The 26,628-nt window shown below is 31.5% G+C and overlaps 4 protein-coding genes across 4 annotated transcripts; 3 read left to right on the forward strand and 1 right to left on the reverse strand.

The window, feature by feature from the left end:
- On the reverse strand, positions 1-3,360 carry LOC123227068 (probable E3 ubiquitin-protein ligase BAH1-like). Its single transcript, XM_044651696.1, has 6 exons — positions 2,959-3,360; positions 1,917-2,161; positions 1,566-1,814; positions 1,349-1,486; positions 387-445; positions 1-314 (listed from the first exon to the last, which is right to left on the reverse strand). The coding sequence occupies exons 1-6, from the start codon at positions 3,170-3,172 to the stop codon at positions 206-208; spliced, it is 1,014 nt and encodes a 337-aa protein (XP_044507631.1). The 5' UTR covers positions 3,173-3,360; the 3' UTR covers positions 1-205.
- A 6,273-nt stretch (positions 3,361-9,633) lies between these two features.
- Positions 9,634-10,542, forward strand: LOC123227880 (uncharacterized mitochondrial protein AtMg00810-like). The gene is made up of 2 exons (XM_044653002.1): positions 9,634-9,726; positions 9,826-10,542. The coding sequence occupies exons 1-2, from the start codon at positions 9,634-9,636 to the stop codon at positions 10,540-10,542; spliced, it is 810 nt and encodes a 269-aa protein (XP_044508937.1).
- A 2,396-nt stretch (positions 10,543-12,938) lies between these two features.
- LOC123227433 lies at positions 12,939-14,239 on the forward strand. Its single transcript, XM_044652229.1, has one exon. It carries the CDS (start codon positions 13,305-13,307, stop codon positions 13,692-13,694), a length of 390 nt encoding a protein of 129 aa, XP_044508164.1. The 5' UTR covers positions 12,939-13,304; the 3' UTR covers positions 13,695-14,239.
- A 7,290-nt stretch (positions 14,240-21,529) lies between these two features.
- LOC123227066 (amino acid transporter ANT1-like) lies at positions 21,530-24,669 on the forward strand. Its single transcript, XM_044651694.1, has 3 exons — positions 21,530-21,895; positions 22,644-23,291; positions 24,242-24,669. Exons 1-3 carry the CDS (start codon positions 21,674-21,676, stop codon positions 24,647-24,649), a joined length of 1,278 nt encoding a protein of 425 aa, XP_044507629.1. The 5' UTR covers positions 21,530-21,673; the 3' UTR covers positions 24,650-24,669.
- The last annotated feature ends 1,959 nt before the right edge of the window (positions 24,670-26,628 follow it).

Genomic DNA, 26,628 nt, shown 5'->3' on the forward strand with positions numbered 1-26,628 from the left:
TGACTCAAAATGAATTTTCCTCCATCTCAAATTGCAAATCTGCAAAATATTGTTCATACTTTTTATTAGAAAAAAAAGCACCATCTCAAAGATTATATACTATGACAATTGTTAATGACGACTCCCTCGAGGTCCTATGACTTCAATTAGCATACTAGTGGAATCATTTGTTTTCTCCATCATAAGGAAAGCCAAGACATGACAATCAGTAGTACCCAATCATGTATTTGGTTTGTGACTCCCAGAACTCCTTAGCTTGTTTCACCATCTCCGCACGTGCTGCATGCATCCTCTCCTTCCAGTAGTCTTTGAACCTGGAAAATTTTGCTTCTCAGAAATGGTGTTTTTTTTCAAAAAGAATCAAAGAAAGGTTTTAGTTGTTTCACCTTCTTTTTATTAACAGGTCTAGTTCAAGCATGTGGACTGCATTTGCATATACTCCAGCCTGCAACATGACAGAAGTGAAACTTGTGATCAATTAAAGGGTAGTTATTCAAGTGCTTTCCTTCAAACATCATAATGCTCGAAAATGTTATATCACACATTGAAAGTGAGAAAAGTAACACTGTGAGCCAGTTAAAGACATCATATAAGTTTAAAAGGCTTCAAGTGAAAAGACAGAAATATATTCTATAAACAAAGTTGTTTCCGTGGTTTTAGTTTGAAGCAAAATGGTACAACTAAAGAAGAATACTACTGGAAACTTTACTGACAGGAAAGCAAACCAGCAAGTTTGGAAATTTATTCTGCACCAAAGTATGTAACAGGGTACCAACAAATGTAAAACAGCTGCTCTTACACAACCTTGAGTAAACTTATATGTGAAACAGGTCAATTTGATCCAAGAGACTCAACTATCTGTTTTAGCGAGAGAGGAAATTGTCAAACAATCAATTTATTCAATGGTACTTAGGATATGAAGTGAGCCAATTGACTAACAAAGTCATGATCATCAAAGTTTAATAACTTCCACTCAAAAACAACAGTTATTAATAGTGCAACATGAGGAACAGAAGAATCATATATATCCATAAAAGTATGATTTCTAATCCTCAATTGGATTACTGAAGTGTTTTCAATTTCTTTCTCAATTGGATTACTGAAAGTGTTTTCAATTTCTTTGCATCCAAATTGCTGGAGAGAGTCTTGGAACAAAATGAACTTGTATATACACAAAGCAAAGTATTTAATAACCGTGAGGAAGTTGAGCATCATGTTATACATTACATAATGGTAACCTGTCAAGCAGAGCAATTAACAGTGTCTAATTACTTCCATCTTAAAACTTGAACTAATGGAAAGAAAAAATACAGTAGCTTTCTCAATGATTCTAAAACTAAACACAAACCTGTCTGCAGATTGGACACTTTGAATCTGGACTAGCTGCTTTAAGGCCTTCAATCATTAAAACAGAAGCAGCTGAGCAAGCGCAAAACTTGCAAAAGAGGTGGCCGCAATTTAAAGCGTATGGATTAAAAACCATATCCTGTCAGATCAGAAACAAAAGAGCATATGAAAATTGCAATCTTCTCTTGAACTTGGAATTTGCAGAAACAAGATCGTACCAAGCAAATGGCACAAGTTAGATCATATTTTAGCTTTATAGAATTCATAAGTGTGAACTCCATCAGAGGCTCTGAAGGATTGAATTTGCAGGAAAAATGACCGGAAATTTCAATGGATTCTCCATTATCTATTCCATTAAAATTCAAATATAAAGCTCCCAGTTCTATCAGCCAAGGGGATTGCAAAAGCTCTATATGCTCAGCCCTCATCTTCAATTTAAAATTCTTCCCATTCACAGAGCCATGCACCTACATTAAGAAAGTTCAGAAATTCTCTGCATTATGTAAGATCGTTAATGTCAAACTACTTAGCATACAACAGATAACAAAAACGGAATAAAGCCAGCATACTTTATCATATTTCTTGAGGATTTTTTGAATAGCAGTTGCATTCATTGTAACATATTCAATCAACATCCTTCCTTCTTCCATCATGGCCTGCTGATCATTTTTGAAACATTGACGTATTTGCAATACATATCTCTGCATTCCCCGAGCAACATGAAGATGCAGGAGATGTCTAGCTCTAGAACTAAAGCATCCAGCTATATCTGAAGCTTCCTTCATCAACTCAGAGAAGAACATCTGATCACACACTACAAAATCCACACACTTTCACAATTAACACTGCAAAAATAAGAAAACCAACATAAATGGGGAAAAACACCTTAAAAGTTTAAACAAACATTCGGCTCCTAAACTTTTTCCCCTTTAAACTCAGACAACACATGATAGAATTACATCTTCAATAAGCCCAAATCCTAAAATTTCACATGTATCAGAACTGCACAGAAGTAAGTTTCCACTACACTAGACTGAATCCATTCAACTTCCACTTCAAGTTAGAATACAGTTTCATATCAAAATCATAATCAACTCCTAATATGAACAAATTTACAATAATCAATGAAAAAAAAACACCTTTGTAAACTTTTTTCCATTAAACACAAATCACACATAAAAGAATTAGGTCTTTAACCAGCCCAAAACCTGAATTTTCGCATGTATCATAACTAAACTCTTGTGGTTTTCCACCAGACTTGACAAAATCCACTTCAATTCAGTCACAATTTATACCAAAATGAGCTGATTAACTACTAATTATAATAACCAAGAACCAAAGGAATGATTAGAAGAAACATGATTGGGAAAGAACACCTTGAAAGTTTAAACAAACATTAAACTCCTGAAAATTTTCCCCTTTAAACTCACAACCTACAAAGTAGAATTACATCTTCAACAAGCCCAAACCCAAAATTTTCACATCTCAAAACAAAACACAGGTAACTTTAAAATAGACTTGACATAATCAACTTCAATTTAGACTACGATTTCACATCAAAATAAAAACCAAGAACCAAACATAATTAAAAGAAAAAAAAAAAAAGCATACAAGCACAAGATTGGCATTGATACGACTCAGACTCGGAGCGGCTGTCATGGTGATCTCCATTTTGCTCAAATTTGGAAGAATCATTAAGCTCTTTACAAGCTCTGCAAGTCTTCAAAACTTTCTTAAGTTTCTTATACTCAACGTGAGAATACTTCTCCAAAAACCCCTCTTGACCTCCGTGCAAGTACTCTGTAAAAGCTTCTCCAAACTTCATGGTGGTCTTCTTTTTAGTACATTCATCAAACTGAATTTGATTTCTAAGAAGGACAAAAGGTTTTTGAGCAGGCAGTACTAAATTTTCCAAAGTTTGCAGTTTGCACCCGGGCCGGGCGGTGAAGGAGAAGGAACCCAAATCAGAGAAGGAGAGACGGGTTTGGATTAGATTTGAAAGAGACGAAACCCGCGCAATTCTCGGGGATGATAGGTAGGAGTTACGGATGGATGCATGGACGACACGTGTTACTTTTGGTTACTTTGCGTTATCATCACGTATCGGAAATTTATTCTTGTCTTCCAAGTTTAGATTTTCCCTTTTTATTTTTTCCTATTTATTTGTGATTTAAATGGGGTTTACATTTTTTAATCTCCAAAAAAATGGAGGTGCGATCGTTTAATTACCACGATTATGGTATAAATATTTACTTTTCTAATTTTTTTTAAATGAATAATATGTATATACCCATAAGGTGTTTTCACTTTGTGTAATTTTTTATTAAAAAATAAAATATTATTACAAAAATATATTAGATTAATAAATATAAATTATTATTATATTTAATAAAAATTAATAATTATTATGTTATTTATATATAATTAAATAATACCGATATATTATTATATATAAATATTTTTTAGTATAATTATTCTAAAATATTCATCTTATTTGTCATATTAATTGAAAATAAAAATATTTTTATTTTAAAAATTAATAAATAAGAATATAATTGTAACAAAAATAAGATTATTTTACTAATCTTTTAATAGTAATCAAATTATATGTTATATTATTAATCACATAATAAAATATTATTATAACTGTAATATTTTATTATTTACAAACTAAATAAAACAATATTAGTAACAAAAAAAATTACCAAGATAGTTTTTTATTACAAACAACCAAATAGTAGCGCATGCTTCGGTTGGAAATGAATTATATTAAATTTAATAGTTACTTCATATTGAATTATTAAAATATTAAAAAAATTAAAAATTTGATTGGTTGATATTAGTAGTTTGAGATGACAATTCAATCAATGAAATTGGGTCATTATTCCACCCCTCCCAGAATAAGGAGAGGTTTCCTTGATAAAGATGGGGACAGAGACAAAAGCAAGGTGAAAATGACTATAAGATGGAGCGGAGAAGGAGATATATAAATCTCTGACCCGTCCTTTCTCATGTCTTTTTTCTCTTTTATATACTTTCTAAACTCTTATATATTGAATTACCTTTAAAAATTTTGAATTATTACATATATGCCCTACACTTAATAAATTTTTTATTATTCTTCTAATAAAATAGGAAGGGTAAAGTGTGAGTAATTTTTTCTGCAGAAATGGAAAGAAAAATAACAAAGAAATTTTTCCTATGAAAAGAGAACAAAAGTTTTCTATCATTCTTATATTAGAGATGAAACCAAAACAATAAAATGTTTCCCTTGCAATAATGAAGATGAGGATTATTTAGTCTCTATGTGTCCCGTTGTCATTTTATTGATTGTGTTGTAAGCAATACTCTACAACCCTAACTCTTGACCCTGCCGGACCATTTTTCTTTTTTCACTTTTTAAATAATTTTATATAATGTATTAGGTTTTATAAGTTCAACAAATTAGCTATTAAATATCCTATATATATAAACTTAAAAAGTAATAAATAATAATTGAGTTTGGTGTGGTACTTAAATGGTTAAATTAATAAGAATAAGGGCAAAAGACTCACTCTCACCTAAGGTTTAGTATAAATCCAAACTCGCATATTTTAATTTTTAAAAACTCAAATACTCATCCGTTTGTTAAATCTTATTATTATTATTAAAGGTAAAATTATTATTTGATAAAAATATTTAAAAAACTAAAAATTTATCAAACTTTCCTTCTGGATTTAAAAATCTAACAAATTCCCTTTTACCCAAAGTTTGAAAAACAAACATTTATCCCTATGATTTTTCTAGCCGTTGTTGCTAACGGCGGAGATGGCGACCACCGAGTTCTCTCTCCCTCCTAACTTCTCACTCAATCTTGTTTCATTCTCGACCACGACCGATCGACAAAAGTGATCAATGAAGACGTGTTTTCATCTTGAGACGAAGATGATGATTCGTCTTCATCAATGAAAACGACGAATCATCTTTGTTTGAGAGAACACGATCTTCAGCGATTATCTCAAGAATCTGTTGCTTTGGAGACAAATTGTCTCAAGAGTCTATTGCTCTAGCGATGAAGACATGCCTTTGTCGGTCGATGATGGCCAATAATGGAATGAGATTGAGAGAGAATGTGGTCGTTATCGTCTCCAATTGTTGGCAGTTGTGGTTGAAAAAACCCTAGGAGAATTGTTCATTTTTCAAACTTTGGGTGGAGAGTATTTATTAGATTTTTAATCTTAAGAGATAAATGTGAAAAATTTTTAGTTTTTTAAAATATTTTTGCTAAATAACAATTTCACCCATGACAGTAATAGCAAAATTTAACAAATAAATGAGTATTTAAGTTTTTGAAAGTTAACAGGTATGAGTTTGGGTTTACACTAAACCTTAGGTAAGATTATGTCTTTTGCCCTAAGAATAATTATATATGAGAATACAATAAAATTGTATGCATAAACTTTAAACACAAATGATAACATGTTATATTATGATTAAATAATTTTGAATTAAAGATAAAACAATATTTAATTACATAATAACATGTTATTATTTATACATGAATTTATATTTATTGTTTGTAAACATAAAATCTATTCATGAGAATATATCATTTATTTTATTGAAAAGATATAAAAATAAATATTTGACATAAATAATACGTATTAACATATATGGTAGTATTAGAGTGGAATCAATCTTTCCTTATTTCCATTAATCTTCCCTGATTTATAACTATTAATAGATATGGTAGTATTAGATTTCCATCAATCTTTCCTGATTTCCAACCTATTACAATTCATTGTATTACCATGTTCAAAGCATTCTTTTTTGTATAAATTCATTGTATTTCTATGTTTGTAAAGATTAAAAAAAAAACAATTACAGTAATACAAAATCTTCTTCTTGAAATCTTGTAGCATTCTTGGCATCCATAAGCCACTTTTGCTATAATTTCTAACATGGTATCAGAGCCCCTCGCTTGAGCCGAAAATCTGCTGAAAATTGATCCTCTCAAAGTCCCAGCAAACTCTCGGATCAATCTTGTTTTTCTGCACAAAATTTCTCTGTCAACACACATTTTTTTGAAACCTTAAACCCTTACCTTTATAGAAATAGAAACCTTCATGCTTTATCACAATGGCTACTACACAATCGACCGAAAATCCAATTGAGTCAACCCAAAACATGCAGACACAATACCAATTCATTCTCATACCCTTTAGCAAACCTAATCTCGGAGATGATCTGTACACAACGACATCTGATGGGCCGGATTTGGTACTTGTCAAATAATTACTCACAGGGGCTACCAATTACGCAACATGGGCTCGAGACTTTCATCGAGCCTTAATCACCAAAGACAAAGAAGGGTTCATTGATGGAACTGTAACTATTCCATCGGAACCTCGATTGCAAAAAATCTGGATGCGGAGTGATATGCTTGTGCGATCCTGGATCAGCAACACTTTGACCCAAGAGGTTGCTATTGGATTACCTCCAAGTGAGAATGCAAAAAAAATGTGGGAGCACATTAAGGAGATGCATGGGCAGTTAGATCTGGCCATGATTTTTACCTTGAAATAGAAATTAATAGAGATCAAATAGTTGAACCAAACCGTGTCAATTTTTTTCAATCAACTCTTTGTCGTGTGGAACGAACTAGATGTCATGGAAGAACCGCTTGAGGGACCACCGGAAACATTAAAACAATACAAAAAACTCAAGGATCAAGAAAGACTCATTCAATTCCTCCTTGGATTGAATGAAAATTTTCTTACCTTTAGGACTCAAATGCTAGCCATATCACTGACACTCTCATTACGCTGAACTTTTCAATTAGTGGTGCAAGAAGAAAGCCAAAGATCCATTGTTCATGAAGGTGAGAAGAATGGGGCAGTATTTCTCTCTACAGTGAACAAATATGAGAAGAAGCAATGTGAAGATGTAAATGGCCAAAATTTAAAAGAAATAAATGGCCAGAATTTGATCTCCAAAAGCAATGGCCCTGATTTGTCCAAACTTTATGAGGACAACAAGGCCCCAAACAATTATGGCAATCACCAAGGTAGCGCCTATATTTTTGCTAATTTTCAAAATAATCCATCAAAGAAGAGAAAATTATTTTGTGAATATTGTAAGAGGAAAAATCACACAAAAGAGTCATGCTGGAAACTACATGGGTGCCCCGGATCTAACAAAACAGGTTATTTTTCAAGCACTTCTGGAGGCACAGGATCAACAATTTCAGCTCCAGTTATCAGCCCCGAGCAATATAATCAACTTATCTAGATGATGAATCGACTTCCCTCCCCAAGCTCAACTTCATCTTATGCAGGTATGGCTTACTGTCTAAATAGTTTTTTTTCCAGTAATGATGTTTGGCTTATAGATTCAAGGGCTAATGATCACATTGTTTGTCACCAAAATTTTTTCTATTCACATAGTCCAATTAGGTCCACAGTTTCAGTATGTATGCCTGATGGGACCAGAACCTCAACCACACGTATTGGAACTATCTACCTCACACCTTACCTTATCTTAGAAAACGTCTTTTATGTTCCAAATTTTAAATTTAACTTGATATCTGTGTCCAAACTTTGCAAAGACAACAAATGTGTCCTTAAATTCTTTCTTGACACTTGCCTTTTCCAAGACCCTTCGACTGGCAAAATAATGGGCTCGGCTAAGGCCCGAGATGAATTGTATTACTAGAATTCTAATTTTAATAAAAATGAGCAAATTACTCATTACAAACAATCTTCTAGTAATATTAATAAAAGTTCTATTATTTATCAGAGAATGGGTCATAGCAGTTTATTTGCTTGTCCTCATTGTCCTATTTGTCCAATTGCAAAACAAACACGACCTCCACAAAAACACTTTTCACCTTCGTACATCTTGATATTTGGGGGCCTTATCCCACATCTAATCATGATGGGTCAAAATATTTCTTAACCATTATGGATGATTATTCTAGGTGAATTTGGTTGTTCTTAATGAATTCGAAAGCTCAAACTTATAATAACATTGTTGCTTTCCTCACCATGGTTCGAACTCAGTTTAAAAAATCTGTTTTACGTGTTCGAATAGACAATGCTCGAGAATTCTTTAATAATCAGTGTTCCTCACTTTTTCGTTCCTATGGCATAACTCGTGAAAGCTCTTGTCTATATACACCTCAACAGAATGATGTTGTCAAACGAAAACATCGTCACCTATTGGAAGTAGCTAAAGCTCTAAAACACCAATCCAACTTACCCATAAAATTTTGGGGTGAATGTGTGATCACGACAACCTATCTGATAAATAGGATGTCAACACCAGTACTTGGAGGAAAAACTCCATATAAACTTTTATTAGGGAAAGCTCTGGACAACAATCATCTCAGAGTTTTTGGATGCCTCTGTTACTCCACTGTTATTCCATCACATGATAAGTTTGCTCCTCGTGCCAAACGGGTTGTCTTTATGGGGTACTCAATGCATCAAAAAGGGTACAAGCTCCTTAGCCTTGAAGATGAGACATTCTTCATCAGCAGAGATGTCGTGTTCGATGAAGATATTTTTCCCTTTAAGGAAAATCAAATAGACGTTGGACATGATTTTTTGACAGATTGATTGGTCCTCTTCTAATGTTCTTACAACAGTGTTTTCTATACCAGTTCCTAGACCTCCATCAGCTCCAGCCTCTATAGTTGATATCCCTTATCCTACCACTTCTACAGATATACTGCAGTATTCTGATCCTATTATGGAAGACTCTATGGATGACTCTTTCTCATCAATTCTTGACACTCCACCAGAAGCCCCAGTTCGTCGATCAACTAGACACACTAGACCACCCATGTAGACCTTTGATTATATCTGCTCTACAGCACTATCCTCACTACTAGGTATCTTTTATCCCATCTCTCACTATATGGGTGTAGATCATCTTCCCTTTGAACACAGGTCCTTCACTCTATCCTTATCTATTACTCGTGAACCGGTGAATTTCTTAGAGGCTTCTCTACACTTTTATTGGCATAGTGCCATGGAAGACGAACTTAATGCCTTAGTTCTAAATCATATCTAAGATCTGGTTCCTTATCCTACAGATCGTAAACCTATCGACTGTAAATGGGTGTACAAGATTAAATATCGTTCAGATGGATCCATTAAATGTTACAAGGCCCGATTAGTGGCAAAGGGTTATACTCAAAGGAAAGGTTTTGATTATCATGAGACTTTCGCTCTAGTCGCTAAACATTTCACCGGTCGAACATTCTTTGCCATTGCGTCTCATCATGAATGGCAGCTTCATTAGATGGATGTTCAAAACGCCTTTCTTCAAGGCAACCTTAATGAGGAGATCTATATGGAATTACCTTCTGGTCTTCACAATCAAGGGGAGCATCAGGTTTGTAAATTGCGTAAGTCCTTATATGGTTTAAAACAGGCTTCTCGATAATGGAATGCCAAATTTACAGAAGCCCTTATTAATATTGGTTTCCAACAGTCTAAACATGACTATACACTATTCACAAAGCAGCAGGATATGTTATTCATCAATCTTCTGGTATATGTAGATGACATCTTGATCATAGGAAATGACAACAAAGCCATAAATTCCCTCAAGACTTACCTACACCAAACCTTCAGAATCAAGGACTTAGAAGAGCCAAAATACTTTCTAGGGATTGAAGTAGCTAGAACTTCATCTGGAATCTTGCTCAGTCAAAGGAAGTATGTTCTAGAACTCATTTCTGACTCGGGACTATCAGGATGCAAACCTAATAGCATTCCAATTGAACAAAATACAAAGCTCACTAGTCAAGAGTTCAACGATAGCACCAAATCACCTAAAGAAGACCCACAATTACAGGATCACTCCAAATGCCAAAGACTGGTTGTAAGGTTGATTTATCTCATAATAACCAGACCAGACATCAACTACGTGGTGCAAATTCTTAGTCAGTTCATGCACTCACCTAAACAATCACATATGGACGCGGTGATTAAAGTGGTAAAATATCTTAAAGGAAGCCTTCGACTAGGCCTGTTCTTAAAGGGGAATCTAGACTTGACGACCTTTTGTGACTCGGACTGGGGATCTTATCCCATGACTAGAAAGTCCCTCACAGGATTTTGCATAAAGTTAGGTAAATCACTCATCTCATGGAAAACAAAAAAAACAATCCACAGTATCTCTATCTTTAGCAGAGGCAGAATATAGAGCCATGGCCAAAACAACATGTGAAATCATATGGATTCTTGGGCTTCTAAAGGACTTAGGTGTGGAAGTTACAAAACCAGTCATATTGTATTGCGACAACAAGGCATCAAATGATATAGCAGCCAATCCGATCTTTCATGAAAGGACAAAACATATAGAAATAGATTGTCATTTTATCAGAAATAAGATACAAGAATGACTAATCAAAACTAGCCACATTCGCACATCAGAATAACCGGCATACATCTTCACAAAGTCTCTGAGCTATAGACAACATTCACATCTGTTAAGCAAGCTTAGGGTTACGAACATCTACCGACCACCAGCTTGAGGGGGAGTATTTACAGATATGGTAGTATTAGATTGGAATCAATCTTTCCTAATTTCCAGCCTATTACAATTCATTGTATTACCATATTCAAAGCATTCTTTTTTGTATAAATTCATTGTATTCCTATGCTTGTAAAGATTTAAAAAAAAAACAATTTCAGTAATATAAAATCTTCTTCTTCAAATCTTGTAGCATTCTCGGCATCCATAAGCCACTCTTGCTGTAAGTTCTAACAATATGTCCCTCAAAGAAAATAATAATTTCATGAGGATGAACATTGAACAACTTTCTCAAACAAGGATTCGGAGGACGAGAACTGAGTTTTCTCATAAATCCCAGTCCAACTCAATTATAATGAAATTACGCGTATTTGATTTTAAATATCAAATTAAATATTAATATAATATATTAGTATATAATTATATAATTTATATTAAAAATAAAAAAATATTTAATTACATAATAACAGTTAACACATTAGTCATTCAAATCTTTATCTTAAATTTAAAAATGGGTGAAGAAGTTAAAAAGGAAATTAAATAATAAGAAGAAAATAAAATTTGTGTACAAAATGGAGGTAGACAGTAAACATATTTTCAATGAATTTTAAGTGAAATTTTATGATTTTTAAATTATCAATAATCAAACAAAATTCTTCAATATAGCTCTAATATTCTCCCCCATGTTGGATGCGATCATACTGATACTAATATATTAAATCCAATCAAAACTTTAAAGTTTTTAAATTTGTGAAATATTAAAATTTTTAGAAAAAAAATCTAAACTCGATTGTCTATCGTATCTATAAAACTTTAACTTACTTAATATAATGATTATAAATCTAATTATTGTACATTGGATTTACCCATCCAACTTAATTCATGCAGGGTATTGGTTAAAAGGAAATATTATTTATAGAAAATACAATTATAAAATCTTTTTTTTTTTTTTAAAGTTGCATCTTGAGTTGTTGACCAATCAAGTTTTGACTGTTAATTGAGCATCATAAGTCTGAGCCGGATCTCCAACATTCGGATCCTCTCGGATCAATCAAACCAAAACCAAAACCGAGTTTCGTTCTAATTCTATTCATTCTGTTCTTACCTAACAGATGGTTCATATTACTCTGCTTCGATATTTAACCCTATGAAGTTTTCTGCTTTAAATTTTGTTCTTTACGTTGAATTTCTTTCTGGGCATAATTTATTTTTACAAACTGAATGTTCAAATTTTGTTGGGTATTTTTTACACGTTGATAATCGTTTCTTCCTTTGGTATATTGTAGAAACTGTTGCCAGTTCTTCCAAGAATTACAATAGGAAACGCTTTATGGAATGACTTTCTTTAGTTGGTGTTCTTAAAACCAAAGTTTAGATTTTTCGTTTCGTTTTCTTTTTTTTGTTCGTGAGTTCTTTGAAGCTGTGCAAGTATGGAGTTTAGGAAGGCAAAACATTAGAAACTAAAATAAAATGTTGAATTGATTTGGAAAGATATGTGTGAGGTTTGAATCTTGTTGGGTACAGTTTCTATTGACAAAACTTATCGATTTCGCTCAGTGCAACTGCAATAAGGGGATATCTAAGATGGAATGTGTAAGATAGTGGAAAGCTTCTCTTCTCTTAATTAAATTCAAGGCTTCTTGAAGTGTTTCCAGAACTCGCAGTTGTAGTAGTGGTTGTATTTGTCATTGCATTCGATTACACCTTGAAATTAGTCTTAGATTTCCTTTTATGACCTCGAAGACAGATGTAGTTAATATTTTCAGGAAGCATGTAGCCTTAATGCTGTCGTACAGTCCTTCTCATTAAAAAACTGATTGATTTTCTGATGAAGAGAAAAATATTGTAGTCAGCTGCCATCAAGAAGATGTGGTAACATTAAAACAAGTAGAATGTTATGATTTATTGACATTGCTTTTTTAGCTGAAGAGCTGTGTATTCATTTAGGTGATAAGTTCTCTCTTGTTTTTGTTTGACTTTGTTGGTGATTATCTAGACATTTCTGTTAAAATATGGTGTATTTTAAGCCTTTTGCTTGATGTAACAAACAGGTCTATAACTAATGGCCAAATCAAAAGCAAAAACACCTGACAACAGCGCCTGAAAACAGCTCAAATACTGAGTTGTATTTGAATGAAGATGATGGTTGGGTTATAGTTAAAAAGCAAAAAGTCACTATTCTGGTTCCAAGTCTACCTGCAGCTAATAAGTCCACTGTGCCAAATTTGGAACCATGTCAACTGCAAGCTTCACCCAGAAAAACAGTTGACAAACAATCACAATATTCAACTGATGCGTGCCCTGAAAAACCTTTTGTTGAAGAAGGAAAGAAGTCTTCATTGTTGGCTCCAAAAAGAGGTGGCCAAATTGCCAGAAAAACTCCTAGTCTGTACATTCCAGCTACAATCAAACCACCATTGATAGATTCTAGAATGGAACCAGAAAATCCAGTTCACGCTCGTGCTTCAGTGTCACATTATACACTTGGGGTAATGGACATATCCAAAACTATTAGGTGCGCAAGAATTTTTCATGGTATCAATGGTTCATTTGATCGGAGCATGCTTCTGAAACAAAGGCTGAGGGCATTAAATCTTGAGAGGAAGCTACAAAATGCTGGTGGTTTGAGTAGGTGGCTAGTGTTGCTAGGACTGGGACAGTTTGTCAGGCTTTTCCAGGGGAAGAATGTCAATAAGTTTCAGTTGGTGAATCTAACCATGAAAAAGCTCAAGGATATGGGTGCAGATGCAGTTGGTCCACGGAGAAAGCTTATGCACGCTATTGAATGTGTCTGCCAGCCATATTGTCTTGAGGCCTTGTAAATGCTCCAGGGAGCAGTCTTGTAACATGCAAATTGGTCTGAAGAGAGTGAAAAGTAACTTCCTGCAGCAATTGTGCACTTGTAGTAGATAATCTTTTCCCTTCTGAAATGTAAAGATCATTGCAGATTATGACTTCCCACAGGTAGCTCCGTTGTTTCTCCATACATGCTTATCATTTTCTAATTAACGCCTGGTAATATGGGCAGCATTCGGTTGAGCAAAGATGACAAAAATCCAACTGTCAGTTGTTGGGGATTTGTTTCATTTTCATCCAGGATAAGACAGCAATGCAATTTCTATTTTTGGCTTGCAGTCATACACCCTGAAGATGCTGCCAGTAGATCCACAGTGCGTGCAAGCAATATTTTATAGCATAGTTTCATGAATTTGATTTGTTATATGCTTGTTAGTACTGTTAAATGGTGTTTTTTTTTTTTTCGTTCTCTTTCTTATTCATTTCCTTGATTGGCTTTGCATTATCACATTCCAGGTTGATATTTGTTTACTACTAGTCATTTGAATCCAGTAATACCAGGCATTGTCGAATCGGTAGCTGGTGCTTTGGTTTATTTAAGGAAACTGCAAAATTTATGGCAATCTTCAACGTAATTCACTAATGGGATGCATTTAAGTTTGTTGAAATGACTATTTCTCCTCATTTAAGTTCGGAAATTATAGTTTCTCACTCAATTCTTCAAAGTCAATTGTTGTTTTTACTTCTGATAATAAAAAAATACATTGGTTATTTTGTACGATATAAATAAAATTAATATTAATTATACATATAATAATACAAAAATATATATTTTTACCTAAAATTATATTTTATTTCCTTCCCATATTTTTTTTTTCTTTTCAATCTTCTCCTTTCTCATTTTTTTGCCATCGAAAAACATTCAAGGGAAAGTTGGTGAATCGGGAAGTAGTCTGGAAGCTATTACTTGTAGATTTGAGAGGGATGTGTTGCGATTGTTCTCTTATTTCTAACGTTATTATCTTATTTCTGGCACTGTTTTTCGATGTTTCAAGTTTTTTACATCGTTTTGGGGACTTTTTAGTTTCTCTTGTTTTTAACGTTATTATTTTGTTTTCAATGCCTTTTAGTGGTTTTTTGGCATTGTCTTCCATTTTGACACTATTTTGGTGGTTTTATTCACATTGTTATCTCATTTTACGAGACACAAACATAATATCTATCTTATGGACTCTTTGGTATGAGCTGATATCTAGTAATGGCTTAACAATTCATATTAGGCTTCAATCCAATCTTGTTATGGCTACAAATTCAAGCAGTTGTCAATGTCTATCAGCATGCACATCTGAAATATCTTCTTTTGTGTTTGAGAGTGCAACTATTTTATTAATTTATCATAGTCTCTGTACAAATTTTAATATAACTAATCACTATCTTTATGGTTATTTTTTTACGGCGATATGTTAGATAACATCAAACAATATCGATTCTTGTATAAGATAATATAATGATCTCAAGTCAAATGATCGCATATATCTATGAGTGATATATTTTATTTACACTAGAATAACTATCCATGTGAAAATCTTTTGACTTGGTCAATTTCGTTAACACGTCTATAATATACACCATGTGTTGTATTAAATTGTCAACAAACAACTTTGACAAGTAAGAATTATTGTTACATTTTAGTAGAGTTATTTAACACCATAATAATTTCATCTGCATTATTTATATCCTTTGTTAAGGTAATATCGAGACTATAAATATTTCTAGAATGATCACTTAATACATATATAAGGTTTTCATAATTAGTCATTTGATTATTTCGTTATAGTTCTATAATTCCTAAGACATTTGTCTTGACACAATCATAGACAAAATAAACCACAGGAAATTGCAAAATATGGCTTCCATTAAATGCACTTGTATCACTGTGGGATTGTTTTCAGGGAATCAACCCCAACATGCATATGGGAATCTTTCTCATCTCCACCCGTCAAATATGGTTTCGGTTCCACGGGTTTGGATAAACTTGAAGGCATATTTGATCAAAATTAGGGCCTATATAATCTTAAAATTGAATTTTATTGAAAGCAAGCACATCTTCTCACTTTTTTAGTTTGAAAATGTATTTTGTTTTAGTAAAATTATGAATTTATACTAAATATTCAATACAATAGTAAATCATTAATTTATCCTTATTTTTATAAAAAAATCACTAAAATATCATTCAACAAATGAAAACTTAAAAAAACCACCAAACTTTGAACAAATAAAATAATATAAAAAATACAATTAAGTTTTTACTTAAATAAATCTTTTCACTACGAAGTAAGCCAAAAAAAAGAAATTATCAAATAAGTAGTCAACACCCATAATCTACGAAACATATTTCACACAAATTTAGAGTTCAGTTACAACTATAACACAAGTAAAATACATACATAAATCACTAAATAAGTAATTGATCATTAGGTTGTATAATTCAAATTTTAATCGTTTAATTAAAACTTAATCATTCATATTTAAGATTCACACATTTCGTTTTATAATAATAAAAAAAATCAAATTTAAATGGTAAATTTAAAATTTTAAATATTAAATATCAATTATTTAAATATGAAAATAAATCAGAATGATATATTTGAATTAATTCTTACAACATTGAAAAATTTAAATTAGCCGCCCTATATAAAAAGTTAGAATGGAAGAGATTTTTATCTTGCAATCAAATTTGATTTTTATTTGCACAAATTCAAATTCAAAGAAAATAAACGGTTTAACTGTACAAATTCAAAGAAAATCACCCTTCCCATGGTCATCCTACAATAGAAGAGATTTTTATCGATTTTCATATTTTTCGACAACTGAAAATGACAAATAAGGATAGTATATCATCTCACGTCTTGTTTGAATCAATTTATTGTTATGATTATTGAAATTTAAGAGAGATTTTGAGGTTTGAATGTTTAGGGTTTTGATTTTGAACAATGCATAGAATATTTTGATTCTTGGTTGTTTTGCTTGAATTTCTTGAGGGGTTTTGTGTTATTGAATGTGTAGATTTGATTTGTATTGAAATTAGAGACTGAAATGATGATTTTTGGCCAGAAAATAGATTAGATTTGCCAATGTTGCGTAATCTCCCACAGGCGCCCGTGGGATGGGGGGAAATTTAACGTTTTCAAAATTTTAAGGGGAGGGGAAACAGGGGGAGATCCACGGGGGTCTGTGTGAAATTTTACACTAAACCGTGGGAAAGTCCGTGAAAACCGTGGGTTTGGTGGAAATTAATTTTTTAAAACTATAGGGTTTATATGAGATAAATTTTGAACGACCATAACTTTTGATCCAGGAGGAGTTACGGGGCTTGCAATATATCAACGCGAAACTCGTTTCAAGATCTATAACGAGAACCAGCTTCACTGGTTGCACCGAATTTGGAGGCCAAATTAAAACTGTTTCAATGTGTATTATGCAGTTTTTTTGTTTTATCAAATTTAGAATTTTTTGTTTTTATGATTTTGAGTTTGTTTGTAACCTGGCTATACTTTTTTTTATATGTAATTTTCAAATTTGATATTTGTAATTACAATGTGCTTTTTTAGACACGTTTTACAATGTAATTACGAAATTTTTGATTGATTTTTCAATTTTCTCGTTCATAAGCTATTTGAACGTGTAGTTTTCGAAATTCAGATATGTTTTTTTAGATTTTCAAGTAATTTTTTTATTATTAACATTATAGGGTATTTCAATATATATATTTATTCATAACATGTTATTTTCAATGTAATTTTCACGAATTGATTTTTTTCGATTCAAATTCAAAAATGCAAATTTATTCTTTCTGAACGAATCCATAGTAATTGATATTAAATAAAAATGAGAGTGAAAGTGAGTATTTAAATGATATAAGAAATATATGTAATGAGAGTGAGAGTGAGGGAGTTTATATAAATGTGATGAAGGGTAATTTTAGTATTTTAAAAAAATTAGGACATTTTTACTTAGGAATAGGGAATTTGGACATTTTTACTTAGAAAATTGCTTAATGGAGGGGTAATTTGGTTATTTATTATAATTTCCCTTAAAAAAACCGCCAAACTTTGAACAAATAAAATAATATATACAAATACAATTAAGTTTTTACTTAAAGAAATCTTTTCAATATGAAGTAAGCCCCAAAAAAAAAAGAAATTATCAAATAAGTAGTTAACACCCATAACCTACGAAATATATTTCACACAAATTTAGAGTTCAGTTACAACTATAACACAAGTAAAAAACATACATAAATCACTAAATAAGTAATTGATCATTAGGTTGTATAATTCAAATTTTAATCGTTAAATAAAAACTCAATCATTCATATTAAAGATTCACACATTTCATTTTATAATAATAAAAAAAAATCAAGTTATAATGGTAAACTTAAAAATTTAAATATTCAAATATCAATGATTTAAATATGAAAATAAATCAAAATGATATACTTGAATTAATTCTTACAACATTGAAAAATTTAGTAATAACAATTCAATAAAACTATGTATACCCATTTTTGATACATAATTTGTATACACAGATGAGATGTTATCATATGATTAGATGTTTCTTTATCATATGATGACATATATTTTAAAATCACCTAATTACATAATGACACATCACTGTATATATAAATTATGTATTAAAATAGGTACACATAATATTATTTATAACAATTTATATACAAGTCTCTGTTGGGTTAAAGTAAATACAAAATTTTCATTTACAAACAATAGAATATTTGACACAAAACTTACAAATATTCAATGGAAAAATTTTATAAATAAGTGTCAACGTTACCAACTAATAGTTACACCTAGATAACACTCAGATTAAACAAGAATAATCTAATTTTAAGTCATCACTAAAACCTAAAATTAATCAATTGATTTATCAAAGTAAATAAACAAAATACAAAACAATAAAATATTATAATTTGCACTGATAACAAATTCATCAACATAATTTAATGGATTTGAGATCAAAATCCTAGAAGATAATTAAATCAATACTAAATTAAAAATCGTTAAAATGTAAACTTGCATACCATAAGGCTAATAAACTGAATTAAAGAGTAAAAAATGAAGATGGCCATTTCAAATTCAAAGGTATTATGTTTTTTTTTTTTTTTAATTTTACTTGTGAGTTTTACCAATTTGTGTTGAGAATAATTATTGAGATAAAAAGTGAGCCCGATCATATCATCAATGTAAGTGAACTACATTGAGATAAGAAGTGGAAGTATTTTTTTTTTGGTTTTAAGTTAAGGGTAAGCCTAATTATATATTTTTAGAGCTTTTTTAATTTGTGGGTGGGTATAGGCCTACACTCAGAAAAGTCCAACTCATCCCTTATCATTATCAGAGACGTGCAGTTCTAACAGAATAAGAGAGTGCACATATGACAACAAAGAAAAATCGACAAAGAAAAAGCGGTGAGGCATGGTCACATCAAGAAGAGGGCCATCACAATGACAAGAGAGACACTAATGATGAGGAAGTCTTGGGAGCTCCTGATGTAGTATTAGTTGTTATCAACTTGCTGTGTACTGTGACTGGCTCATTACTAGGGAAATTAATCATGCTATGACCTCTTAATAGCTTTCTAAGCTAGATCTAGCCTTAATTGATATCGATTCAGACTCTTTCAGTGCAAAAAAAAGGTGAGATCTAGCCTTGTAGCACCGTAAAAGGATATATCCAACCTCTATACACTTGTACAAGTTGCATTCGTACTGTTTGTGTTAGAGCATCTGCCCTAAAATTAATCATCATATTTATGTAATTGTAATTGTAATAAAGTTTTATTAATAAAATGACTTTTCTTTATCACATTTCTTTTTTCTCAAAGATTATATTAATGTCCTTGGATAGTAAAACCATGATCAAATAATCAGTGTATGTCAACTTGTTTTGAGAACTGTATATTCACATATAATCGTGATTTTAGAAACGTTAATAGTTTTGATATTATTTTGACCAATGATATATGTAATATAGTCAGAATTATCATAATTTTGGATACTCTCATCAAAAAATGATGATAGATCTCTTGTGTCGAAGTTGTTTGAAGATAGTTTGATACAATACATGGGTAAAAAATAATTTACAAAAAAAAATCATATGGTATAGATAATAAGTCGAATCCTCATTGAAATTTTTAAATTGCAAATCAAACTATTTGCATTAACACAAATTTAATAATGAATAAACAATTGAGGTTTATAACTAGTTTGAGAGGAGATAAAAAACAACTTTATAATATATTAAAAAAGACGAGATGCGAGCCGCATTATCAAAGTTATAATTACAAATTAAGATAGATCAATTCTATTTGTAAAGGAAAACAGATAAAATGAGATAATATTACAAAAAATTAATTAATTTGAGATTTTTTTTATTTTATATAATGGTAGTTATATGTCAATTAGAGTACAATTATATGTGAAATTAGAATTTTAGGAGGTTAAAATGATCATATTAGTGGTAGTTGGGTTATATGTTATTTTACTATAAATTAGGGGTATTTAGGTTCTAATAATAATAATAATAATAATATAATATAGAGTAAAATCTTAAGAAAATTTAGATCCACTAAGTAATTTTTAGGATGGGTTTGGTTTAAATAATATTTGTTATTAAAAATAGAAGATTCCCATAAAGATTGATTATTTGAAAAATTATTAGGTATACATTATTGTTATGTTATATGTTTGATAAAAATTAAAAAATAGTTGATATAAATAATTATTTTGTTTGATTGGATATATTATAATAATACTAAATTATTATTTTATTATTATGTCTTTGAATATAATTATTTTAAAATATTTTTTACATTACTTATTATATTAATTAAAAATAAAAATATTTTTGTCATAAAAATTTAATAAATAAAGATACATAAGTAACAAAATCAAAATTTGGTAATATTTTAATATTTATGGTGAATTTTGTAATTAAACTACCTTTTATATTATTAATAATAAAATATTACTAAAATCTTTTATTAGTAACAAATCAAATAAATTCGTTAATAAAAAATAAATTATTAAAATAATTTTTTTATATGGTGAAACAAACACCCTTTTAAGGCAATTAGATTACACTTTAAATTTTTTCACATGGTAATAAATTTAAATATCTAAAATAGAAAAAGTAATCAAATTACTTTTAAATTACTAATCACTATCTTTTTGATAATAAAAGATTCAATAAAACTATATGCTTATAGTTTTGAATACACGTCCTCTTGATGATAAAAAATTTAATAAAATTATATGTACATAGTTTTGAGTATGTAAGATATGTATATAAATAATATATTATCATATAATTGAATATTACTTTATCTTTAATTCAAAATTCTTTAATTACATGATGATATAATCACTTAATTATATGATAATATAATTATTTAATTATATGATAACACATCATCTGTATACTTAAATATTGTGAATATATTATATTTTTTTAAAAAATTATATAAATAATAAAACTATATACGTAACTTCATATATAAATAACGACGTATTATTATATAGTTAAATATTATTTTATTTTTTATTTATAATTATATAATTATATAATAATATATTATTATTTATATATAAAAATTATATATGTAGTATAACTTTGCTATAAATTACGTATTACATGTCAAGGTAATACCAAAAGCGACATCGATGGCTTTGCTTGACCACATTCAATGTCTTTCTACGTGTGGAAACTTTGTTGGTTTCTAAAACTAAAAGGTTACCGTTTAGTCTCATTCAGAGGGAGTGCAATCTGCCAAACTCAGTAAATATTCCCTGTCTTCTCCTATAATTGTGTAAGAGTAAGAATTTGAGTTGATGTAGGACACTTTTCACAGCTGACTATCGAGAATCAACCTCTACCCATTAATTTTCTTTGCCTCTTCTTGATTCTCCCTTCTAACTGCAACCGCCATGGCACATCAGTCTGACAAAACCACTCAACTCCCTCTCCTGCAATCCTCTGGCTTTTCAGGAACCGCCTCCACCTTCCAAACCCTTGGCAACATCATCGTTTCAATCGTCGGCACTGGCGTTTTAGGCCTCCCTTTTGCCTTTAAAGTGGCTGGCTGGGCTGCTGGATCTCTCGGGGTCATCATTACGGGGCTCGCCACTTATTATTGCATGCTTCTTCTCGTTAGTTTACCTCACTTTTCTTCTTTTGTGTTTAGGGTTTAGTGTTTTACAAACCACCAGATGCAGTTTTGTTTTCTGTTTTTATTCATTATTAGTGGGTGATTTATTAATCCTTAGGCACACTCCCTTTAAAAACGGCATTTTAAGGGTGAATTCTACCAGCTGGTTCAGCTGGGCTGTGACAAATTAGCATTGTTGGTTCCCTTCCCACTAGAGATACTAGCCGTGGGCGGGCAGGTTTAGCTGGTCTCCCTTCCCACTTTTATAGTGGAAACTCTTAAAGAAATTAGATTCTTTTTCACTGTTTCATAAGAATTGTTGGTTTATAAGAAGTTACTTTTTGGAAGCACTTCTACAATTTCTTCTTGTTAGTTTCCCTGTCTTTTTCTCTTCTTTGGTTTTTAAATTTAACGTTTTTCACAAACTAGGTGCATTTTTTTTTTTTTTAACTGAAGCATTTCTTTAAGAAACTAGATTCGGTTTCCTTTGTTTCATGAATTTTTGGTTTGTAAAAAGTTCCTCACTAGAAGCACTTAAACAATTTTTTCTTATTAGCTACCCTCTCTGTTCTCTTCTTTGGTGTTTAAATGTAGTGTTCTTCACAACCCGGATGCAGTTCCGTTTGTTTTTTCATTCAGTCATCTCTTAAATTTATAAAGAAATCAGATTCTTTTCCATTGTTTCGTATGAATTTTTGGTTTATAGAAGGGCACTTATTTGAAGCACTTTTACAATTTCTTGAGCACAGGTCCAATGCAGGGACAAATTAGCATCAGAGAAAGAATCAACAGAGGCAGCAACATATGGGGATTTGGGATTCAAGTGCATGGGAACAACAGGGAGATATTTAACCGAGTTCTTGATTATCATTGCCCAATGTGGAGGCTCTGTTGCTTATCTAATCTTCATTGGCCAAAACCTCTCATCAATATTCAGAAGCCACAATCTGACATCATCCTCCTTCATATTCCTAGTAATCCCTCTTCAAATTGTTCTTTCATGGATCAATTCTCTGTCAGCTCTTTCACCTTTCAGTATTTTTGCCGATATCTGCAATTTGTTAGCCATGGCTCTAGTGGTCAAACAAGATGTGCAAATAATTGCTGGGGAAGATTTTTCTTTTGCTGACAGGCAGGCCATTACTTCTCATATTGGAGGGCTGCCATTTGCCGGAGGCATGGCTGTGTTTTGTTTTGAAGGGTTTGGGATGACTTTGGCTTTAGAGTCATCAATGAAAGAGAGAGGCAGATTTTCCAAACTGTTGGCTCAGACTTTCACTGGGATAACTCTTGTGTATACTTTATTTGGTTTTTTTGGTTACATCGCTTATGGTGACCAGACTAAGGATATTGTCACTCTCAATCTGGCCCACAATTGGTCTTCCATTGCAGTCCAGGTAATTCAATTTAATGACTCTTGAACTGGATTAGTTTTAGGATTTAATTATGAAATCTCCATGGTTTATTACAGTCAGTTAACCTTTTTCAAGAAAATCTTATCATCTTTGATCTACAAAAGTTTGTTTGAAACTTTGTTTTAGCGTTAATCAGGAGTAGTAAACGATTTTGGTGATTTGAAAAAGATATAGGGATGCTCACACCTCAATTTTCAGTGTTTATAGTGCTTGTTCTGAAGTACATGGAAAGTTTTTCTGAAATTTTATTTTTTAGCGTTAATCTAAAGTAGTAAATTATTTTCGAGATTTGGAAAAGAAGTCTCAACTCTCACACCTTGACTTGGCAGTGTTTATAGTGCTTGTGTTGAAGCACAGAGATTAAAAAAATGGACTAAATCTAGAATCAGGTCCAGTTCAGTTCCTGCATCTAAAAGCTACGTTTCTGTACTGCTAGTTTGATGTATGGCAAGTACAAAGATGCCTTTTCTATATAACAATCTTTTTTTTTTTTCTTGCTTTTGGTTTGTTCAATAATTTAAAGATTGAAGCTTGAAGTTTCTAGTGCTTGTTCCCCAGTGTAAATGGGACTTCTGAATGATTAATCAGGACTAGTTTTGGAATTAGGCCAAAGTTATGTTTATCAAACAAGCAATACTTTGAGCCTGTTTGTTTACCTTTTTCTCTGTCGCATTGCACTCAATGACACGTAATGCGGATCTTGGAGTTTTCTTGTTTTAATGCAATCATCTTATCCAAAAGCATATAATTTATCTCCATAAAGTTTGATCCATTTATCTTTTATAAGCCTGTCATGTTTACAAATGCATACTTGATCAACAAACCGCATGTTCTCTGAAACAGTTTTTGAATACAGATCGATACTTAAGTCCAAATTCTTGAGGAAGATGATGTTTTTCAACTTGTGTTGCTAATTGAATGTTTTCCTGCAGATGGGGTTGTGCTTGGGGCTAATATTTACATTCCCAGTCATGGTACATCCAATAAATGAGATAGTAGAACAGAAGCTGAAGAAAAGCACATGGTTTCAGAAGCTGGCTAGTAGTGGCTGTGACAATTCAATGACAAAATTAGCACAGTGTTGCATTTATATCAGCAGGGCAATCTTGGTCTTAGGGTTGGCAACTTTGGCCTCATATGTGCCTGGATTTGGAGCTTTTGTGTCACTTGTGGGAAGCACAGTTTGTGCCCTAATGTCTTTTGTTTTGCCTGCCTCATTTCACCTGAAATTGTTAGGTCCATCTTTGAGTTGCTGGCAGAAGGCCTTGGATGTTTTCATATTATGTTTTGGTTTGGTTTTTGCTGTTTATGGAACATATAATTCCATTGTTGGAGTTTGAAACAATCTATAGTTACAATTGATTGTAGTGGTGATATTTATATATATATATATAAACTCCATTTACAAATCAAGTGGAGATTTTACTATTTCTATTTCTATTTATGAGACCATGTTGCATCATATTTCTATTTATTGGAATTGATTTGGGGACCATGTTGTCTTCTCTTCTGTAGCTTTAAAAAAGCATGGTATATGATGCAAATGATTGTTGGTATCTCATCTCTCTTTGTAATGAGGAACCTCATGACACACTTAATGCTCTTTCCACTAAAATCAGCGTGCCACATCATGGCTTTCTCAAATTATTTTTAAAATGAAAAGTGAAACCCAAAAAGACATGGATTCTCATTCTCTCTATCGTCACCACAGACAAAAATTTGAGAACATTCTGGTTCCTCAAGTTTAGTGTGATTACTTAAAATCTAATCACTCTAACATACCCTTGATCTTAATCCCATATAAACCATGTTAGACATTAGGGCTCGGTTTGATTCTTTTTTTATAAATAGTTTTTAACTTTTTTCTACCAAATATTTTTTAATTAACATAATTACAATATCAACAAAATTATATACAGTCAGTTTTGAATACTCAATTAAGTATTTAAATTATATATTTTCATGTGACCGAATAATATTAAATTAAACATAACATAAAATAACTGTTGAACTTGTAGTAAGATTAAATTAAGAAAATAAATAGTAAAGAATTGATTATGAAAATTAAGAAGTTAAGACATCAAATTTAAAAAGGTTCAGTTATTGATATAACAACCTATGTCCTCTGTTAGTAAGCTGAGAAAGAGTATATTTTCTTAAAAAAATTGGCAAAAGCCTATGAAGAAGAAATTATTTTTTCTCATTTCTACTCCTAATCTCTCCTTCCCATACAAAATTATATACCTAGAAACAACCAACCCAATATACACCTTGTGGTGACCTGTACAAAATCAAGGACCACACATCACCCAAATTCTCTCCTTAGCAAAGCCAAAAATCATCTAGGTAAGATTATCCATAAAGAAACATCTCTACATCTTCATGCCTATAGTGTAAAGGTTGGTTACAATTTGTTGTCCTTGCAAAGTTGTTGTATTAATGCCTCATCTTTATTTGTTGTTGCTTGGTCATATTTTGTGTATAAGGGTTGATTCATCTGTTGAATCATCTTACTAATCTATGTGGACCAATCAGTTATGGACACAAGTCAACAAATCTCCACCTTGAACCATAGATGATTACAAAAAATCACTTTTATCCCAACCTACCTTATTAGTCATCGAACTCATTCAACTTGAAGAAGGCTCATACAGAACCTTTGTTTCTCACAAGTCATCACCTTAGTAACATGTCTGTTGAGTTTTCCTTTCTAGCAATTTTCTTCATTGAAATTAACTTGTTTTCAACCAATTCTTGAACAAAGTGTAACTTTCATGTCAATATGTTTTGTACACACATGGAATACTTGGTTCGTATTAAGGTGAATCGTGTTTTGGCTATTACTAAATACAACTACTTGCTTTTGTTAGAAACCAATATTACCAATTAGAACTTTCAGCCATATAACTTCTTTTGCTACATATTTTATCTTTGTTGTTGAAAGTGTAACCATGCCTTGCAAATTAGCTTTCCAACTAATTGCATTACCCCATAAAGTAAAAGTGTAACTTGTCATTGATTTTCCAGTATCAATACTACCTGCAAAATCAACATCAACATATCCTTTAAGTTATTTAAACTGTCCAATCTTTTGTTTGAATAATAGACCAACTATTCAAGTACCTTTAATGTATCTTAACACCCATTTGAGAGCTTCCCAATATGTCTTCCCTGGGTTGCTCATGAACTTACTCACCATGCTTACAAAAAATGCCAAATCTGGCCATGTACAAATCATGAGATACGTTAAACTGCTTACGACATTTGAGTAAAGAATGGTTGTGATTCTTGCCTTTTCTTCTGAACTTACAAGACATTG

This window comes from Mangifera indica, chromosome 10 (assembly GCF_011075055.1).
Source record: "Mangifera indica cultivar Alphonso chromosome 10, CATAS_Mindica_2.1, whole genome shotgun sequence".
In the NCBI taxonomy this organism is placed as follows: Eukaryota; Viridiplantae; Streptophyta; class Magnoliopsida; order Sapindales; family Anacardiaceae; genus Mangifera; species Mangifera indica.

What these genes read in the sequence shown, in the direction of transcription:
- LOC123227066 (XM_044651694.1), top strand. Translation starts at nt 21,674, where the DNA reads ATGGCACATCAGTCTGACAAAACCACTCAACTCCCTCTCCTGCAATCC. An exon ending in ATTATTGCATGCTTCTTCTC is followed by an intron (nt 21,896 to 22,643) that starts GTTAGTTTACCT and finishes TCTTGAGCACAG; the next exon opens with GTCCAATGCAGGGACAAATT. An exon ending in GGTCTTCCATTGCAGTCCAG is followed by an intron (nt 23,292 to 24,241) that starts GTAATTCAATTT and finishes GTTTTCCTGCAG; the next exon opens with ATGGGGTTGTGCTTGGGGCT.
- LOC123227433 (XM_044652229.1), top strand. Translation starts at nt 13,305, where the DNA reads ATGGAACCAGAAAATCCAGTTCACGCTCGTGCTTCAGTGTCACATTAT.
- LOC123227068 (XM_044651696.1), bottom strand. Translation starts at nt 3,172, where the DNA reads ATGAAGTTTGGAGAAGCTTTTACAGAGTACTTGCACGGAGGTCAAGAG. An exon ending in TCAATGCCAATCTTGTGCTT is followed by an intron (nt 2,162 to 2,958) that starts GTATGCTTTTTT and finishes TGGATTTTGTAG; the next exon opens with TGTGTGATCAGATGTTCTTC. An exon ending in AGTGTCCAATCTGCAGACAG is followed by an intron (nt 446 to 1,348) that starts GTTTGTGTTTAG and finishes GTCATGTTGCAG; the next exon opens with GCTGGAGTATATGCAAATGC.
- LOC123227880 (XM_044653002.1), top strand. Translation starts at nt 9,634, where the DNA reads ATGGATGTTCAAAACGCCTTTCTTCAAGGCAACCTTAATGAGGAGATC. An exon ending in ACAATCAAGGGGAGCATCAG is followed by an intron (nt 9,727 to 9,825) that starts GTTTGTAAATTG and finishes GGTTTCCAACAG; the next exon opens with TCTAAACATGACTATACACT.